This window comes from Bos mutus, chromosome 5, assembly GCF_027580195.1.
Source record: "Bos mutus isolate GX-2022 chromosome 5, NWIPB_WYAK_1.1, whole genome shotgun sequence".
In the NCBI taxonomy this organism is placed as follows: domain Eukaryota; kingdom Metazoa; phylum Chordata; class Mammalia; order Artiodactyla; family Bovidae; genus Bos; species Bos mutus.
The window spans coordinates 28,803,888-28,825,456 of record NC_091621.1 but is presented as its reverse complement, the minus strand read 5'-3'; the positions used below and the strand labels follow the sequence as shown (position 1 = coordinate 28,825,456).

The 21,569-nt window shown below is 43.1% G+C and overlaps 1 protein-coding gene across 1 annotated transcript in view; it reads right to left on the bottom strand.

The window, feature by feature from the left end:
• MYRFL (myelin regulatory factor like) overlaps positions 1-21,569 on the bottom strand; it is a 133,910-nt gene that overhangs the window by 35,942 nt on the left and 76,399 nt on the right. The window contains 3 exon segments of the mRNA XM_070369962.1: positions 7,260-7,369; positions 8,220-8,328; positions 15,088-15,288. Coding sequence (XP_070226063.1) covers positions 7,260-7,369; positions 8,220-8,328; positions 15,088-15,288 — 420 coding nt within the window.

The window sequence follows — 21,569 nt, the reverse complement described above, 5'->3', positions numbered from 1 at the left end:
TTTAATCATTTGGCTTGGGGTCAAGTCACTCAGTGAGTGCAACAGGGTATACTAATTCCTATGGGAAATATCACTGCAAATAACGAATGAATTCTATTCCTCTCTTGATGAGAAAAGAAGGGACTTCTAAACTAACTATGGATGGGGCAGGGTGGAGGGTGGCACTCCTTAGTACCACATTCCCAGATCTGATATCAAGGGAACCAGAAATCTGAAATGTGTGTGAAGATCTCCTAATTTTATTTGTTTGTTTGTATTTTTTGGTATGCAGGATCTTAGTTCCCTGACCAGGTATTGAACCCATGTCCCCTGCAGTGGGAGTTCTGAGTCCTAACCACTGGACCACCAGGGAATTTCCATCCTAATTTTTAAAAGCAGGCAATGAATTTGAAAATTTCTTAAACATCGTGAGGTAAAAAAGTATCTGCAGGCCAGACTTCACCACAGCCTTCCCATCTATGACCTGTGACCATAACCTTTTCCTTATGAATTAATACCTTCACCCCTGTCTGCAGCTCCCCCTCAATCCCCTAATTGTTCGCTCACATTCTATACTTCCAGTCACCTCCATATGTCTTCATCTGAAAGTTCAGCTGGCATTCCAAACTCGAAATTGAACTCATCTTTTCCCCCAGAAAAACACCTCTCCTTCTGACTTCCTTATGTGAAGAGAACCACGTCTCTTCTATTCACTGCGATTCAAAAACTCATGCATTAATATAAGCAAAGTCTTATTGAGAACCCACAAGGTATCACATACTGTTTTAAATAACACAGGATGGGGACTTCCCTTGTAGTCCAATGACTAAGGATCCACCTTCCAATGCAGGGGATGCAGGTTCGATGACTGGTGGGGATACCAAGATCCCACATACCATGGGGCAACTAAGCCTATGCATCACAACTACTGATCTCACAGCTACTGAGCCAGGGCCCTCTAGAACCTGTGCTCCACAGCAAAAGACACTCACACAGCACGATGAAGACCTAGCACAGCCAAAAATAAAGAAACAAACTGAACATACACACATACGCAAACACACACGCGAGATCGACGAGGCACATTCCTAACCTTGAGAAACTCTTAGTCCAGTGGAGGAGACACTGAATAGAAAAAGAAGGATAACAGAGTGAGACAGACACTCTAGAAGATGTCTATCCAAAGGCCTAAGGCAGCGTGTAGACAGGAGCAATCCAGGCATCATGGAATCCATTAACTCAATCACCCAAGATCTCTCAAAATCCTACAGTCCCCTAAACCCTGGGGTTAATGCCACATAGAAAGTACTGGAGATAGAGTTTGGAAAAATATAGAAAGATTTGCTCTCACACAACCACCCAGGGAGCTTGGCAAAGAACAAGTAGGCAAATAAAGGAGCTCATGTCAGATAGGGACAGAAGTCTCCAGAATGCTGGGAGCAAGTTTGCCGTATGTCCCGTGTTAGAGGCCCCACTGAGGGGGAGCATGAGGCCTGTGCCAGCTGGAGGGAGAGCCCTTTTCAAATCATTGCCAAGGCGCTCTGCACCCTCACAGCGGCCCTGGATCTTAGAAACAAAGTGAAGTCAAGCACCGCAGAGACTCTTTTATCCAAGGTGGTCAGAGAAGGTCTTGCTTTGCGATCCAAATGATGAGATCATCTGAAGGGAGGGTCTTTAGGGCAGGGAACAGTCCACAGAACACTTCCAAGGCAGAAACAAAACTTGGAGTGTGGGGAACAGAAAAAAGGCTGGTAGGGAGGAGCTGGGAACAAGTCATGCGTGTGTGTGCAGATACATCAGATTCTGAAGGTCTCAGCTCATTCAGATGGTGTTTGGTGGCTGAGGGGTGTGAGTGTTAGGAAATGAGTTAGAAAGGGAAGATTCCATCCAGATTGTGGAGGGTTGTAATCATAAACCAGTGAAGATTCAACAATGGGAAAGGGGGATTATAGGATGAGATATTTGTTTTGTTTTGTTTTTAAGGAAAATGATTCTCTTGGCATCTAGTAGGTCAGTTACAGGGTTGCTATGATGGCCAAGGAGAAAAATGGAGAGAATAAAGAAGGGAGCTGATATACAAGAGACAGTGCCAAAGTAAGAACAGCAGGACTGGGTGTCACATGGATACTATGGATGAGAAGAAGGAAGGTTTGGGGGCCTTTATGATCCCCTTCCCCCCTTGGCCACACTCAGTCCCCACAACCCACCAATGCCTCCCTTCCTTTGTCTCTCAGTCTCGTCACTTCCCTTCCATCTGAGAACCCCTGCCTAGTCTCCAGGGAGCCCCTCTCCTTCCTATGAACTAGGTAACACTTCATCTATGCATTCCACAGATTCATTACATCTCATGTTTTAACTTAGAGCTTTATTTCTTGGGTACCTGTCACATCACCCTGCTTAGACTGACAGCTACTTGAAGACAGGAACCAAGTGTTATTTATCTTTGTATGACTCAAATAGACAATTCTTGCCACATTACAGCTGCAGGAAAAATAGAATCCAAGAGAAAAAGTGGCCACTAAGTTATGGCAGGGTGGCTTCTAACATGCAGTCTTAAAAACACACACAAACAGATTATTCAAGAACTGGTGCTCATAAGATGAACCTCATCTTTATATAGGCTCCACTGTGAATTCCTTTAAGGCAGTTGTTATGTTTATTGTGGACATTTTTATTATACCACGTATACCTAATAATAATGCTCAAGAAATGCAACCAGTTGTTCCCAAATAATCACAGAAACAAATTTTAAAAGTTGACAAGTAAAGAGACAGATGAACAAGCCAAAAGGCAGAGCCCCAGTAGTCTAGCTCAGGAGACTATGGTGTCCACTCTAAGGCTCCCTTGCTCTCAGTATGAACCCCGAGTCCTCTCACCCCATCTCCCATGGCTGAGCTTTCACTGAGCCACCCAAAACATGAGAAATTTAGAGAAGCAGCACATCACCCCAGGAGAGGTTTATCTCACAAGGTCATCTCTCCTGTTAAGGAGAGAACGGGTACTTCCCTGGCCATCTAGTGGTTAAGGTTCACCTTCCAATGCAAGGGATTTGAGTTCAATCCCTGTTTGGGAAGCTAACATCTCACATGGCCAAAAAACAAAACATAAATAAAACAAAATCAATGGCAACAAATTCAATAAAGACTTTAAAAAATGGTCTACATTAAAAAAAAATGTGAAACTCATATGTAAAACAACCACCAAAAAAAAAAAGAAAGGAAGAAGAGAAAGAAGAGTGGCTTACATCAACTTTGGCTGACATCCCTAATCTCCAACTTTGGTTGTTGTATGGACAATCTGTAAAGATCCAGAATTCTCTTTCCTATTTCAGCTTCAAGTCCAGGTGAAAATGATATAGCAACCATGGAGCACAACATTTCAGCATTTCCAGATTCTAGTTTGGATTTTAGCTCCAGTGAGAATTTCTTTATAAAAGAGAAGAGAAATGGAGTGCAGAGGGAGAGACTTGTATCTTAATTGGATCTCCACCTATTATTATAACACACAAAGCCCAGGAAGTGCTAGCGAAGGTCTTGAAAACAAACAGGTCTGGACAAAGCAAGATAGATTGCCATGGTGCAACATGAATAGGGAGGAGCCCAGGAAAGCAAGAGTCTGTCTGTACATCTTTCTCATTGCACAGTTAAGAAAGAGCCTGGAGGTACTTTCCTGGCAGTCTAGTAGTTAAGACTTTGCCTTTCAGGGCAGGGGGTGTGGGTTTGATCGCTGGTCAGGGAACTAAGATCCCACATGCCTTGCAACCAAAGAGCCAAAACATAAAACAGAAGAAATATTGTAACAAATTCAATAAAGACTTTGAAAATAGTCCATATAAAAAAAAAAGAAAAAACTTTAGAAAAAAAGAAAAAGAGTGTGGACAATAGGAATCACATACCCTATGACTTTTTTTTAACATGCATGCACATTTTATTTAACGTGATCTCATGGACTGAATTTTTTTGCTGTCTCGTTAGTTGTATTTGAAGTAGAGTATTGGAGAAGGAAATGGCAACCCTCTCCAGTGTTCTTGCCTGGAGAATCTGAGGGGTGGGGGAGCCTGGTGGGCTGCCGTCTATGGGGTCGCACAGAGTCGGACATGACTGAAGCGACTTAGCAGCAGCAGCAGCAGCATGGACTGTAGCCCGCCAGGCTCCTCTGTCCGTGGGATTCTCCAGGCAAGAATACTGGAGTAGGTTGCCATTTCCTTCTCCAGGGATTTTTCCATATGCATGGACAATTTCACAAGAGAATGAAGACCTGAAAACATGAACAGAGCAGCAAACTTCTCAACTCATTAGACAAAGAAACAATAAACTTGTGAAGAAGCGACAAGACAGAGAGATTTGGGTTAGGGATAGAAAAAGTGAAGAAGTAACTAGTTAAGGTTTAGTTAAACAAGGTTTATTTATGCAAAATTCTTTGCCCCCAATTCCAAAGGGCTTCCTTCCTCCCGGTACAGGGAGGGGACCTCTCATATCAGCCTGTGCTACTTCACCATAAAGGATATTCTGGGATGAACTTATAATGTAGAAGAGGGATATTCCAGAGTGTGGAGGTTTAAACCAGCAATTCAAGTCTGTCCTCAGAAGTGAGTCAAAGAAGAAAGCCGGGCTTTAGAGTGTGGGGATATTCATCTGCTCTTGGTGTTACAGATGCTGTAAATGACTGTGGCCTTGGTGACGTTGCCATAGACCATATCACTATATATCTCTTCCTAAGAGAATCGTCCCTTTTCCTTTCTGGATTCTTGTCAGCTCTAGTTATTTATAAACTCAGTGTCCCCTTGGCATGGATGGCTTTTCAGGTGATAAGTGAACCTGGCTGCTTGGAATAGGAATGCCACCCCCCAGCTTCCTAGGATTCTGGGCTTGTTTCTTAGCAAGGAACTTGGGATATAGCTTCCCCATGGGAAGTGGGGCATTGGCCCTCAGAACTGCTAATCTTCTTGACTGTCTCCATTCAACTCATCTGGGAATGGGAAAATACTAGGCTAGAGGGAGAACTATTAGGTTGGCCAAAATATTCTTTCGGGTTTTTCCATACCATCTTACGAGAAAAACCCGAAGAAATTTTTGCTGAACAGTGACAGTCCTAAGGTCCTCAGCAGGCGCTACCCACACAGGTAACATAGAAATCTCTTTCCTGAATGTTCCAGGAAACAACTGGAGACAGAAGTAAGACAGCTGCTATCAGACGAGACCCCAAGAGCCCCCACCTTGGCAGCCTGGTGACGTACTCCAGGACCCTGAGGCTGACAGCTGGGCTTCTGCTCTTTCTCTCACCCCAGGAAGCTTGAAAATGCAAGAGTGTGAGGGTGACTTTATTTTATATATACCTCTAAATATATTTTATATTTTAATATATGTTTAATGGCTTCCCAAGTGGCATAGCGGTAAAGAAACTGCCTGCCAGTGCAGGAGATGCAAGAGGCGTGGGTTCGATCCCTGGGTCAGGAAGACCACCTGGAGGAAGAAAGGGCAATCTGCTCCAGCATTCTTGCCTGGAAAATTCCATACGATACCTCTGAATATATTTTATATTTTATTATATTTTAAAATATATTTTATAACATTTTATTTTATAAATAAAATAGTTTGTATTTTAAGTAAATTATATACAAACTTTGGTGTTGTTTTTATTATTAAAAATACATTTCTGGGTAACTCCCTGCTGGTCCAGTGGTTAGGATTCGGTGCTTTCAGGGGCCCCAGGTTCGATCCCAGGTCAGGGAACTAAGAAGCCACAAGCCATGTGGTATGGCCAAAAAATTTTTTTAATTTCTTCAAATACATTTCTGATGATAACACCTCTCAAGTGAACGTAGCCTAGGTCTGAGAGACTGAAGAATTTCTCCTATGGAGGATGTGGTCCTAAGAGGCAGGAAAGTGAAATTTAAGTTGCTTAGTCATGTCCAATTCTTTACCACCCCATGGACTCTAGCCCACCAGGCTCCTCTGTCCATGGGATCCTCCAGGCAAGAATACTGGAGTGGGTTGCCATTCCCTTCTCCAGGGAATCAGAGGCAGGAAGAAGTATTAATAACTCAACTTCTACTACTCGGCCCTTGCAGCCCAGTGAACAGGCCATCTGATGCTGTAATCTAAGTGATTGTTGTTTAAGAGCTTGTAGGTAGAAGACTGAAAGGGCCTACCTGGCTACTCCAAGTGTGTCTTGCTGACCGGCAGGACTGGCAAAATAGGTTTTACCTGGAGGCTGGTTAGAAATGCAGGATCTTGGGTCTCACCCTGTTCTGGCTGAACCAAAACCTGCATTTTAATAACACCCCCACTGATTCATGTTCACTTTGAAGTTTTTGAAGCACTGCCCCAATGAGCTGACAAATTACAAATTACTCTTCACTCAAACATCTCTTCCGACTACCATGAAATCCCCATGTCAATCAGCCTTCCCTCCAGCATCAAATATTATAATGCGATGGAAAGCAAATCAGCCACAGAGTGAATCTGCAACCCTTGCGAAAGATGCAGGATTTCACGGAATTAACAGATGTGATCTGGGAGAGCCCCTCAAATCACAACCGAAGCATCAGCTAGTAAGGAAATGGCAGACTCCTTAACAAGCGAAGAGGAACTAATCTACAAGGGTGGTGACATTCCTTCACAAGAGAATGATTTGAAAGAGAGAGAGAGAGAATGATTTAAATATCAAAGAATTTCAACAGGCCCTTGGGAAAAAAAGATGAAGCTCATGAATATCTTTGTAAAAATGACCCACTTTTTGATTGTGCTGTGAAAGTCAAACATACAGTTTTGTTGAAAACCTATGCTTAAAAAAAAAAAAATTCAACACTTCATTCAGTCTTCAATCATTCTGAGGAGCACATTGTGTTAATTATAACTTAAAGGATATCATGTGAGAGAAATGACACATTTGCAAGGTTTAGGCTCATTTTTCAAGACAAAGTCTAATCAAAACTGGCTGCCACTATTTCTCATGATGTTTGGTCCTTGTTTGCAGGGCAGTCTGGGTAAGTGGACTTTCCCAGGGCCACTACTCCTCAGACAAGATCCACGGTTTCCAGTGTTGTTTGTGGTCTTTCCCCTTTTTCCCTAACGTGACTTCTTTTTGGGTCCCTACGACCAGTGTGGGACAATTAATACCTGCTTACTCTACAGCTCAGTGAAGAATTCTTTTTACTGTCCCATTTCCTGGTTGGATATTCAGGGCACAGTGAATATCCAACATGGGATAATCTGGCCACAGAATGGGGTTCACCTGTGGGGTTAGAGCCCTAGGGGAGCTATCTGTTCAGGGATTACCTTATCCACCATGAGGAAGTTCTCCAACGTCTCTCCGTTTTCACAGGTGACATCGCCGACCTCCCTCACAGCTCTGGGCAGGATCTCTCGCACCTCCTGGGCAATCATTCCTAGACACAAACACTCCATCAGGTTTCGTCAGGAAAAGACCTTTCCCAGGATGGGAATGGCGAACAGGATGACTTTGCAAATAGATACTTATCCCTCCTCAGTGTTGGCTTTGATCTACAAGGCATTTGAAGCAAAGGAGGAATTTGGATCCCAGAACCACTCTAAGATTAAAATATGTATACCTATGACTGATTCATGTTGATGTTCGGCAGAAACCAACGCAATTTTGTAAAGCATTTCTCCTTCAATTAAAAAATAAATTAATTTTTTAGAAAGTGGGAGTGTTGTTTTCTCCACTCTTTCTTGAGACTCTGAGCCAAAAGTTGGAAAGGGTAAGTGCCTTAAATTCCCTGTACATAGACGTAAGGCTGGAGCTTAATTTTCTCTCTTTTCCTGCAGGCGGACTCTGATCCCTAAATGGTTCTTGTTTCTTTAGAATTCCTGGTCTGGAGTATAGACACCACTCTGCCTTTCCTCTGATTGGACCCACCTGCCCGGCCACCTTCCCCGTCTACCAGGAGGCTGTCCAGGGCTGCTTATAGTTTGCTCTGCCATCTGCCCCTTAGCCCTCATCCCATGAGCAAGAGGACTCTGGGGAAGAGAAACAGCGCATTCAGAATCGTCCACCAGTACCTTAGGGTGCAGGAGCTGGGGTGAGGGTGTTGTTGAGTAAAGATGACACAGCAATTTCTTTAACCTTCCCTGTTCTGGTGGTTATAGCTCTCACGGGGACATGTTAGAACGACAGGTTGCTGTCAAGAGCTATGGGCATACAGCCTCCAGATGAAGTGGGAATTAAAACGTGAATAGTCGACCACATAAAATCAAGAAGGGCGTTTGTGTGTGTACCTGTCTGATGGGCAGTGTTTATTCCCATTGCAGACGCAAATTCAGGCTTGTAGTCATATTCAACAATCCTCATTTGGGCTATTCTTCTCAGCTGTTCGTTTGTGTCAACCTAATGGAATTAAAGAGCAGATTTCATGCACATAGATGTTTGTTATTTAAATTAACACTCTGAGTGACCCAGAGAGACAAAGAATGTTGGCAGTGGGACTGTCCTTTCCTTTTGCCCAAACTATTTTAAGAGAAATTTATGTTTTTCTCCTCCAAGAAGCAAAAATTTCAAAATTCATGTCAGTGACTTCCATCCACTAGTTTATAAAATGAGCCAGAATTAAATGGCTAAATTATAGGGAAAAACATTTTTTAAAAAATAAAGGACTTCCCTGGTGGCTCATTGGTAAAGATTCCACCTGCCAATGCAGGAGACATGGGTTCGATTCCTCATAGGGGAGGATCCCACATGCTATGGAGCAACTGAGCTCCTGCACTACAAACTACTAAGCCCGCGCTCCAGATCCTGGGACCGCGACCACTGAGCCCACGTGCTGCGGCTGCTGAAACCCGAGGGCCCTAGAGTCTGTGCTTCCGCAACAAGAGAAGCCAGCACGATAAGAAGCCCACACACTGCAACCAGAGAGTAGCCCCCGCTTGCCGAAACTAGAGGAAAATCCCATGCAGCAATGAAGACCCAGCAAAGCCAAAAATAAATGAAATGTAAGTAAATCACAGGGCAAAAGCTCCCTCATTCACTACTCTGGCCTCACTTCTCTCTGCTAAGAGTTAAACCATCTTTTTGAGAATGGAGCTGGCTGACCTTGGAGAGAAACAAGTGCTGTTCAAGACGGCAAGATATTTCCAAAGGAGCATGCAGTATAAGCACCCAACAAATACAGCCTACCTTGTATTTATAAATTAAAAGGGCAGGGCTTAGTTCAAGTAACAACATTTGAAGAACGGGTATATAATACATCATTGAATTGCTGGTGGACATCTTGCTGGAGAAAATTTCTTCAAGGAGCAGTTTGCAAGCCCATATGATCCACCAGCAGGTCCCTCAAAATTCAGGGTTCCTTCCTACAGATGACTTCTCCCCTGGACCACCCTAACCAGGGGTCCTCCTCTGAGCTGACCACTCTTACAGAAGTAGTTCAAACACTCCCAACTGTCACTGCAAATTGCTCAAAATAAATTTCATGGGTGCCAGCAAAATGATAACAATAAAGACAATATAGTGGAATTTTCCTAGGGCTAAATGTGCTGATTCAAAGGCTTCTTTTTCAATTAGAGTTTTTAAAAAATGAATTCATAGTAATAGCATGATCAATTTTTTTAATGACCTAATTTGACAAGTTAAAAAGTTGGCAGTACTATGTGGGTCCCTAAATTTTCTTTTAGGGAACATAACTGGATTATGACACCAGCATCTCTTGGCAATTAAAAATATACCACCTGGACATCATTTATATGTTGAAACAACTAGAAATGCTTTTCTGTTATTTTAAGAAATCCCTGCTTTGCCCCTTAACTCCTCCCTGCACTCACTCTGTCGAGTGAGCAGGAAAATTCTTCCAATATCAGAAAGTCTCTCTGTTCATCCATTTGGTATCAGAAGTTGTGACTTGGTGCTTAACTACATAAATAGACTAACTTTATTTCAGGTACTTGTCAGGGAACTCACAGCTGTTTTGATCATTGCTGTCATCAAAAGCTTAGTTCAATTCATTCATTCACTGCTTCATTTGACTAATATTCACCAATCACCTTTGATATAGCAGGTTGTGTTGAAACTACACTAAGTGTTGAAACTTCAAAATAATTTCTCTTTTAAAGTTCATGGTCTAGATAGACTCATTCCATAAGATTATATTACAATGTGAAAAATGCAGGTGAGGATGGAATTATGAAAAGAAAATCCCATCAACTCCAAGGAGGTACCTAAAGTATTCTCAGGGGACCGTGGAAAAGGGCTTACCAGAGATGGTGAAGCCCAACAGAGATCTTGGCTTATTTCAGTTCTCAAACACACTCTGCCCCTCCACAAGGTCAAGACCTTTGCTCAGGGCATTTCCTGCCTCAGAAGCTCTTCCTTCCTTTTCCTCTACCTCCACGTCCCCAATTTAAAACACCCCTTCACCAGAGAAGCATTGCTTGACCTCCAAGACTAGGAAGGCTCCCTCTGCCTTACATGCAGGCATTAATCAACTCATCACCAAACAACTAGTGAGTCACCTTTACGGTCTTATTCTATTGAATAGATACCCTTGTGAGGGTGAGGATGTATTTGAGCTCATGGTATTCTGTTTGTTACCATATCACCAGTTTCTAGAACAATTCCTTGCATGTAGTGGGTGCTTAACTAATATTTATTAAATAAATTAATAACTTTAAGATAGGAGTGGGACTTCACTGGTGGTCCAGGGCCTGGGACTCTACACTCCCAATGTAGGGAGCCCAGGTTTGATACCTGGTCAGGGAATTGGATCCTGCATGCTGAAACTAAGATTTCTCATGCCATAGCTAAGACCCGTGCAGCCAAATAAGTAAATAAATAAAAGACAGAAATTAGTCAAAGACAGATGTCAGCTAGGGAAGGGAGTGGAAAGGATAAGAATAAGACAGGGATGCTGGGCAGAAAGAATACCATAAGCCAAGTCCTGAGGCAGCAAATCCCCGAATTATGTCTGCACAACCGAATGCAGAGTTCGGTGTGTTTAGACTGTAAAGCTGAAGGCCAGAGCAAGGAGAGCCTTGCCAACCATACCCAGATGGAGCAGTCAGAGTCTCATATTGCCCTGTGTGTGCATGTCACTGTGAGCCACTTCATTCATTCAACAATATAAAATGAGTAGCTACTATGTGCCAGATACTATGCCAAGCCCTGGAGATTCAAGGAGTAGTTCTTATTTGGAGCTTAAACTTTCATAAAAGTTCCTTCCCTGAGGCTGAGACCTGTATCTTGACCATCTAAGAACCAGCAGAGCACCTGGCACAGTGTCTGATAGGTAACAGGCACCCAGACTTTGAGGGAAGGAATGAAAGAATGGAGGTAGTGAAATGGCAGAACCATCACTGACGCTAACAGAATTGAAGGCAGGGTCAATCAGGAGCCACTTAGCCAGGCCCTGCCCTGGCCCCCACTCCCTGCACTCTTGGGAGACCTGTGCCCACTTTGCCTACTTCTCATTATCCCCTTGCTTCCTGCATGATGGCCCATCAGAGAGCAAAGCGGAGGCAGTGCCAGTCTCTTTGTTGCAGAGGGAAACCAGAAGAGAATGTGCCCTCATGCCAACAGTCCAGGCTACACAGAGGGAAAATAACTCCTGCTGTCTAAGTGGGATTCTTGACTTCGTTTTCCTTTAAGACATATTCCCAGACATAGCAATTAGATTCACTAGGACTACTACCATTGTATTTCAGACAGATTTTTGGCCAAAGAAAATTTTAAGGGTTGACTTGGGGAGCTAAACACCTTCTAGAACAATCTTTATCTAAGAAAATGCTCTCGTGACTTCTAATGCTGGATTGTAGACCTTCCAAAGCTAAATATAAACATCTTGAGTTGCATGTTCCCTGTGGTATGTACAGTTGGCCCAGGGAAACCCCTAGAGACAAGGGCTGTGGCTCTTTGGAATCCTCTGCTAGAAACTGTACCAAGGCCACCATTCAACCCCATGCCTTGCTCACTGGTGTGTGTTGAGTGAGAGCCTAGTGAGTGAATCTGGGCGTCTGATCTTGCCCACAGTAGTTTTGGAAAGTTTGACTGTGAATGCAAATGGTTGTCTCTGTCATGCTATCTCACAGTCAAGGTTTCCATACCATTAACTCAAGCATTGTACCGCAGAGAAGACATCACAGACTGTGGACTCCAGTCTGTTTAGGGAGGGGGATCTCATTACACATGGCCCACAGCCCAGACTATCAGTCTCCCATCAGGAGCAGCTTGAATGGCACCAGCTCACCCTGAACTTCTGATTTGGCTCATGGCCCTAAAGGGAGACTTCACATGTTTGGCTTTCTTGAGTTCATCACACTTTTGTCTTTAACTAGCACACTGCTGGTGCAATTGGGAGAAATGGTCTAGACCATTGTTCTAGACCAACTGAAATGGTCTAGACCATTGTTCTAGACCAACTGAAATGGTCTAGACCATTTCACCTTAACTGATTTTTTTTTTCCTGGCTTTTCTTTAGTCCTTTGCTGCCTTATTTTCAGCCTTTACCACAGAATTTGACTGATGCATTCAACGTTCAACTTCTTTATTTTTTTATTTTTTATTTTTTTTTGCATTGACATTGCTGTTCTTCATGCCCCTTTGGTTCTCATCATACCCTTTCCACTCTAATTGTGCTCAGTTTCCATTGTAAAAGCTGCGTTTCTTTTCCAGGTTACTATCGCCTCGGTAAATACCATGTCTAGGTAAGTGAAACTGCTCTTCACAGAGGCCGATCTCATTTTCCAGAGCTTCTGTTTTGTAGGTTTTAGTCACATCTGCTTTATCGTCTCTGTGTCTTGGACGTGAGTCCACCTAAGTCCAAGAAATCTCCTCCAGGCCTCTCCACACAGGGTGCTTGTGTGCTTATTATCTGCAAAGCCCTCTCCCCGCTGCCTGGAGCGAGGAGACACAGCCGGGCACTCAGCAGCTAACATTTGTCCTCCCATCACAATGCCAGGCACAGGTGTAGCCACAGCAGTTGTTCCACAGCAGTTAATCCAGAAGCCAGCTCTGGTTATCATGCCTCCTTAAAGAATGGGAAAAAGCCTGCTGTCCTATGCTTGCAATCAGATCAACCAAGCTTCACTTCCTGGCATGTTTGGAAGAATGGCCTTCTTTTTAAAAGTTGGGAAAACTGAGTCAGGGAGAGGTGAAGATGAAGTTCACGTATCTGTCAGCACCATCATCAACATTACCATCATCTCTCTTGTCTGTAATAAATGGCGAATGAGATAGACAAGATTTCTAGAGACGTGCATTTTATAAGTGTGGATAGACTTACGAAAGACAAAAATATTAATGTGAAATAATGGATGAATTATGTATGTAACTTGCATTTTTACATCAATAATAGTAATATCCATTTATATCTGCTTAGCTGTATACATCTAAAAAACGTTTCCCATATATGAGCTTAGAAAAAATCCTTTAATGTGAGTGAAATGAATATAGGTATTCCCCACTCACAGAATAATAAACAGAGGCATAAAGCATGTCTGGGCCAAAGTTCCTGAGCAAGTAGGTACCAGAATCAGGGCTCAAACTAGCCTTCTAATCAGGGATTTGCTTTTTTTTCTTCCCTCCTACTGCTCTGGGCAGGAAGGGGACACAGGAACTTCTCATCTAGAGCCTTGATTGGATGACACTGCAGTGTATGGAGAAGCTTCCTAGACGGATTTGAGAAGTTCCAGGGAACCTTGTTATTTTAAGACAATACATTTTCTTCAAACCAAGGAACATCATTCGATGACGACATTTGGTAAATGGTAGCAGGAGGGATTATGGAGGACTCTCCCCACTTGTCATCTTCTGCTTACATTTAGATAAGACCTGGTGGGGGATTGTAGAACCAGTTGCAAGGATGAGTTTGAGTTGGTGTGATCTGAAGCACAGACAGTTCATCTCTTTTTAAAAGGCAGAAGCATGGTATCTAAGGCTGGTATCTGGAAATGTATATGAGAACCTCCCAACCCAGAGAGTTCCCATCTGGCTAGTAGGTCACAGCTCTTCTAACATGAACCGCAACTTTGCAATCAGTATAAAAGTCTACAATTACAGCCTTTCTCTGGGATTCTCTCAGCCAACAAGGACATTCCTTGGCTAGTTTAGAAAAACCAGTGCAGATCTGCACTGGGAAAGGAATGCAGTCTGGTAGCATGGCCAGTGATTTACAAATTAAGTCTCCTATTAACTGAGAAAGAATACAGAAAGGAGATTTAAAAACACCATTCTGCCACTGCCTCAAAATTGTTTACAGGAGACGCAGTATGTGTGAGAAGGTGGGGAGGGGGCAGAAGCAGTGAAAGGGCAGCAGAATTAAGGTTGGAATGACCTGGCATTTTCATCCTGACCCCTTAAGTCTTCATAGCATTTGAGACTTTCCAAGATGATTCAGTACTTATTTTCTCCACAGGTTAAAAATTATAAAAGATTCAGTGGGGTTAAGCAGAGAAGCATCATCTCTACCTTATAGATAAAGACACTGGCATTTCAGTGAGGTTAGGCATTTTTATCCAGGCAAGCCCAAAGTGAACAAGTAGTCTCCTGCTTTCAAGGCCTGATTTCTGATTTTTATAAGGCATGCATGCCTCATTACAGAGGGAAAATGTCTTGACCTGGAAACCGGGGATGATGGGGTTCTCTGAGTGAGGAGGTGAAGTTTCTCTAAGTGTTCTCAGAAGGATGCTGAGCAGGGAAGACAGTGGCTGGCAGGCCTGGTACGAGGGACTCTAGGAGGAAGAAGGTGGAGAGGCCCAGGAGAAACATGAGCAAGAACGGACCTAAGACAGTGCTCCAAAGACGAACAGGGAGATGGAAGTGTGGAGACGGAAAGGAAAGGCAAGCTCCAGTGGGTGACAACAGAAAAGCAGCAGCCTGTGGAAAATAACTCGGAGACTTCTTGCTTGTGAAGCCAGTGTCATGCTGTCATGGCCCACGACTCCTGGGAGGTAAATGCATTCTCTCGGGTAGGAACTGCATTATAGTTTCAGCAGAGACACCTAATGACTCCAATGCTCATCACTGTTAAGTGCCATGTTTATCTCACGCCAGCAGGTGACGTGGAGAGATGCCCCGTGTCCAGCATGTCAGAGGCCAGGAGAGCCCAGAACTCCTGACTCGGGTGTCAGAGGAGGTGTCTGAGGCCTGCCCCCTGCTCACCTCCTGGACGTTCTGCTTTGCCCGGCTGTCAGAGGGATGCATAATCGTCCCCATCACTTTCATGTTGCCACAGACAACCAGGGCTTCGTCCGGTGCATCTGTGTTTATGCCCACTCGACCGTGACAAACGACAGACTCTGGAACTTGTCCTCGCTGCCATAATGCATCAATGTCATTTTCAAATTGCCCAGGGTTGGAGGCCTAGAAAAAAAAATACATAAATACATTACAATTAAAGTTATGGACATAGGAACAAATGATTGCTTTATTCCTCAAAGGAAAGCGGAATGTTAGCTAAGTCTTTCACTTGAGAATCATTTGTCAGATGGGACATTCTGACATATTCTAATAATTGCGGCCCAGGAGAACAAGGAAGTCTCCTTTAAATGCTCTGTATCCTCCACAGACCCCCGCCCCTGCCTCTACCAGCAGGAGCTCAGCATGTCATGGTTTGCAACATCCGGTCTCTACATGGAGCTAAAAACGTGTCAGTTATAGTAGGTGGATGATAAAGAAGAAGGAAAAAACCTCAAAATGAGTATCTTTTTAGGGAGAATAATAATAATGATTTAAAACCAGAATATTATGTCAGAAAATATTACAAGTTTATTAAAGCTCAGATAATTTTAGCATTTAGCTAGCCCTTTTATAGTTTCAAATCACCTTTCATGTTTATGATTTCATATACAGTTGACAAGCAAATGACAATACAAGCATAATTAATATACTTCTGCTGCTGCTGCTGCTAAGTCGCTTCAGTCATGTCTGACTCTGTGCGACCCCATAGACAGCAGCCCACCAGGCTCCCCCGTTCCTGGCATCCTCCAGGCAAGAATACTGGAGTGGGTTGCCATTTCCTTCTCCTCAGCTATTCCCTAAGCACAGATGATACTGAAGGAAGCATTGTAACAGCTACGTTTGCTGAGTGCTAATCCACACCCCAATTCCATGAGATAAGACCATTATCTTCCTTTTACTATATTGAGACTCTAAAAGAATAAGCCTATTTCCCAAGGTCACAAATCTAGTAAGTTCTAGAGTTGCCATTATACTTCCTTTGATGATTAAATAATGATTCTAACTTTGACTTTTGTGTGGTATTGCATAGAAGCAGCCCTGGCTGAATGCAGTCTTCCAGGAAAATCCAAGTGGATCTATCAGACTAGAGAAAGTTTTGGAGGTTTTATTGTTATATAAAAATTTTTTGCCAAATAATTTTCTACTGTACTGCTTTCCCTCTGCCCCATTTCCCTGTAGCCAGTGACCATATTTCCACATATCTTTTCAAAAACTATTTGTTTATATATCTGGCTGCACTGGGTCTTAGTTGTGGCATTCGGGATCTTCCGCTGTGGCATGTGGACTCTAGTTCTCTGACTGGGGATTGAACCCTGGGCCCTCTGCAGTGGGAGCGTGGAGTCCTAGCCACTGGACCACAAGTCCCATATTTCCACATATCTCTGAGTAGGGAATCAATGAATCAACAAAATCCTCACAACAAAATTAATGTTTTTAAAATTATGCCCTATCCTTCTCTACCTACTCTCTTGGTGTTATTTGAATGTTTTTACCATAGTCGTGTGTTACTAATTTACAAATAATAATGAAAAGGAATCTCAAAGTTTATTGCTAAATTTGGGTTCAGTTAGGAAATTTAGGTGTCTTCTACTTCCAGTTTCATTCCCACCTGTCTGAACCCTGATCTGCTTGGAAGACTCAACCATTGACACCACGTAGGCAAAAGCAGGGAAAGAATATACAGCAACAACTTTGAACAGTATTTTGTGTGAATTCACTTGAACAAAGAGCTTTTCTGTAAGGTCCCCAGAGCCTCCTTGGTTGTGAATGGCAATTTGGCTTTGACTCAAATCCTTTTATAGTGAGCAGTCAACTAAATCCAAAGGTATGCCATATAAAATGCTGATGTATTTTCCTCTGCTATGAACATAATGAGCCACTTCAAGGAAACAAAACAGGACAGTGATGGATTTTCTTTTTCTTAATGAGCTCTGGGATAATTATGATCCTGTTGGTAACTTGATAGTACTGGAACAGCAGATATAAGTAGGTTCAATTTTGGGGGAACAATTACAAGAATCTCACTTGGCTTTCATCAAATGAAAACTCAAATTCCTAAAACATATTCAGATCATTTTGGATGGTCCATAGATCTACAAGGTTTAAAATACAGAGCCTTGAAGAGGATTCCTCCTCAGTAATGTGTTTGTGTTCAGTTGTGTCCGACTCTTGGCGACCCCATGGACTGTAGCCTGCCAGGCTCCTCTGTCCATGGAATTCTCCAGGTACGAATACTGGAGATGGGTAGCCATTTCCTTCCCTGGGGATTGTTCCTGACCCAGGGATCAAACCTGGGTCTTCTGCATTGCAGGCAGACTCTTTACTAATGGAAAATGTTATTATAAAATCTGTGAACTTATTTCCCTTCTCTAGTAACAGGAGTGTTAATGTATCAAAGCAAACTGAAATGGAACCACAGAAAAACATTCTGGGATCACGAATTTGTGCTCAGATGTGACCCAATAGTGGTTGATTGCTCTCAAATGCCAAAATAAAGTTTATAGAATACTTTTATTTGCCACAGCCTTACATATTTAGGGGTGACCTGAACATTTTACTCTATATTGTGACACAAACTGGCTGTGTGACTTTGGGAGACTTACTTAACCTTTCTCTACCAGTTTTCTCCTCTGGCACATACAGATAATAATGTCTTTACCTATCTTATGGGGTTGCGGGAGTTAATTGAAATCATGTGTGCATGAACACTTTGTAAAAATGAGGATGAATGGTCTCAAATTTATGCTCAATACAATCTGCTGTGCATAGTAAGCACCATTTAACCTGTAATCAATCAATCTGTCCCCTCAGTAGCATCTGCAGAGCTACACAATTCCGAGGGAGCTCCGTTCACAGAGAATACAGTGGAAATGGCGCCCCCTGCAGATGCTTGGAACAGGAACCATCACTAGTAGCAAAGTTTGGAAAGGAAAGCTGGATTTCTTTGCTTTATCAGTTTGGGCTTCTAAAGAGCAGCCAAAGAGCATAATAGGAAAGCTTGAGCTGAGGAAGGCAAGAAACTCGTTCTTGTACCTTTTGAAAGGACTATTGAAAATGGGCCTAGAGATGCGATCTACCAGGGCTACTCAATGTGTGGTCCACAGGCCAGCAGTAGCAGCATCTCCTGGAAGCTTGTTAGAAATGCATAATCTTGAGAGAGTAGCACTGAAACATATACATTACCATATGTAAAACAGATTGCTAGTGGGAAGCTAGTGAGAGTCCCTTGGACAGCAAGGAGACCTAACCAGTCAATCTTCTAAAGGAAATCAGTCCTGAATATTCATTGGAAGGACTGATGCTGAAGCTGAAACTCCAATACTTTGGCCACCTGATGCAAAGAACTGACTCTTTAGAAAAGACCCTAATGCTGGGAAAGATGGAAGGCAGGAGGAGAAGGGGATGACAGAGGATGAGATGGTTGGATGGCATCACCGACTCAATGGACATGAGTTTGAGTAAATTCCAGGAGTTGGTGATGGACAGGGAGGCCTGGCATGCTGCAGTCCATGGGCTCACAAAGAATCAGACATGACTGAGTGACTGAACTGAACTGAAGTGAGCAGGAAGTTACTTTACAACACAGGGAGCTCAACCCGGTGCTCTGTGACAACCTAGAAGGGTGGGATGGGGTGGGAGGTGAGAGGGAGGTTGAAGAAGAAGTACATACATAAGTATAAATATGTATACTTATGGCTGATTCACATAGCTGTCCAGAAGAAACCAACACAATATTGTAAAGCAATTGTAAAATTAAAAATAAATTTTAAAAGATAAATTAGAAAAAAAGAAGTGCATATTCTCAGACATCTCCAACCTACTGAACCAAAAATTGTGGAGGTGGGACCCAGGCATCCGTGTTTCCACCAGCTCTCCGGGGGATTCTTATTCTTAACATAGTTTAAGAACAACTTCTTTATGTCATACACTAGTTCCATACAACTATGAAAGGGCTCATGAGTTACCCCTTCTATAGTTAGTAGGCTGTTCTGTTGAACTCCAACTGCACAGTGAGACAGACATTGCTCTACCCACTGATTCCTTTGGGTAAATAAAAATTCAGCTGAACTTCAGAAGAGGTGTGTGTGTGTGTGTGTGTGTGTGTGTGCAGCTCGAGTGTGTAGGGGAAGGGAGGGAGGTTTGTGGTCAGAAATGGGCAAGGGCCAGGGAAAACAGAGATGGCACCTGGAGTGGCTCTGCTCTCCCCTCATCCCTCCCCATCCTTGCATCTGTGTTCTTTCCCTTGTCTTTCCCCATTCCGGTTGTGGGTTTCCCACCCCATGGTACTTTGGTTGCAGAGCAATAAAAGAGAATTTGGGGGGACCTGCCCATTTCTATTCTTCCGGAAAAATAAGCTGGAATAAATTAATGGTTTTCAAAACTAGGAAACCCTGGCATGTCTTTGAAAGGAAGACAAAACTGATCATCCCTCCTGCTCGCAACATAGCCCTACCAACCAGGTTTAATTATGTGTTTTAGGAGAAGAATGGAGCTGAAGGAAAGTCTAGCCATTAACAAGGAGAATCCGAAGGAGCTCTGCCGGGGGATGCTCCCCAAAACAAAGAGCTGGGAAACAAATCTGTTCTTTGGAGTGAGCTTTAATTTCCATTAAATTGGTCAATTTACAGTATGGGACCAAAATATCTTTCCAAAGCTGTTTTGATTGACAATCTGGATGAACAATTGCTGGATCCTGCCCCTGTTTCTCTCTCCTCGGAGAATTCTGACAAGCTTGGTCTCCTGAACTCCCCCTTGAGGCCTGAAATTCATCTACTGCAGTCTTCAAGCTGTGTGTGTTGTGCTTAGTCACTCAGTCGTGTCCAGCTCTGTGACACCAGTGACTGTAGCCCACCAGGCTCCTCTGTCCATGGGGATTCAGCAGGCAAGAATACTGGAGTGGGTTGTCATGCCCTCCTCCAGAGGATCTTCCCAACCCAGGGATCAAACTCAGGTCTCCTGCATTGCGGGTGGATTCTTTACCATCTGAGCCACCTGGGAAGCCCAACCTTCCTCCATACATTCACCCTTATGTTAATTTCTGCTATGGGGAAAAATGACTCAGTTCTCAAAATGAATCTGGATTTGCTAAGTGCAATTTGCAGGTCTCCATATAATGTGGTCAGGTCTTATCTTTGTCACATTTCTCTTCCTTCATCCTAGAACTCGAACTAACAGACCCAGGCTTTGGCCCAAGAGGGCATATCTGGCTTTTTTGTAAAATGTAGGCTGGTCTGCCCTCTGCTCAACCCATGGTACATATACCTGTTTAGTACCCTCTAGAATCTCAGGGGCAGGAAACGTGCTCTCTAAAACTCACTGATTCAAACAATAATGCCATTTCTTAAATTCAGTTTTTCTCTTAGTTGGTTTAAATATTATATGCTTAAATAAATGCAAAAGTCTGCATTCATTTTCACTCTGCATTTGGGGTTAGAACAAAATAATCTCAGTAAGATATTTCCAGTGTGAGGGAAAGATATTATTGCTATCGTTTTTTTTCTCATTGTTGTTAGGGTAACCCTTGTGTTACCCAGCATACATATAGAATAGGGTATTCTCTTTAACCAAAAATTATGGCTAGAAGAAAGCCATTGAATGTGGAACACATCCATTTTTAAAAAATAAAAACTTAATGAATAATATGACATCCAATCTATACTAAGCATAATTTTTTCAATAGTCACACTTAACATGAATTGCAGAAACTTTGGACTTCTTAGGGTCATCATTACGAGTTAAATTCTCATTGAACTTTGGGTACGAGAAAGAGCCCATTAACAGAGAGTTCTGAGAACAGCATGTCCGGCCATGTTCCCCTCTCACATTGCTGCTGTGGAGACTTGCACGGCAGCCTAAGCAGAGCTTTGCAGGGGCTGTCAGCAGGAAATGGAGAAATCTCAACACCAGGTAAATTATTTAAAGTACGCAGGTGACTAGCAGACTGCCTGACTTAAGCATGAATTTCAACACTCAAAGCAGCAGTTTCATGGTATCCGATCTACCCTAATGTTAAAAAGAAAGGCATTGCCTGTATTTGTTCCTTCCTGTGAGGAATCAGAAAAAATAAGCAACCTAGGTTTCCAGACTTGATTTTAAATCACATTTATTAGCACACCGAAGCAATCCCAGATGACAGCAGGTGAGGTGTCAAAGACCACCCCGACCCTGGCTGAGGTATGGGCGGAACCTCTGCTCTTGGCTCATGACCTAAGGAGGGGCCCCACCTTCCTTTGCCCCAGAGAAGGCTGTTTTGCCGAAGCTTAGATCAGGCCCCACAGAAACACAGTCTGGGTATGTGTGCTGGCGGGCACACAGCCGGCCTCACCCAGGGACATCTGGACACACCAGTGTTTTACTTCATTTCCATCATTACTTTGCTTCCAATAAAACTCTGAGATGTAGTT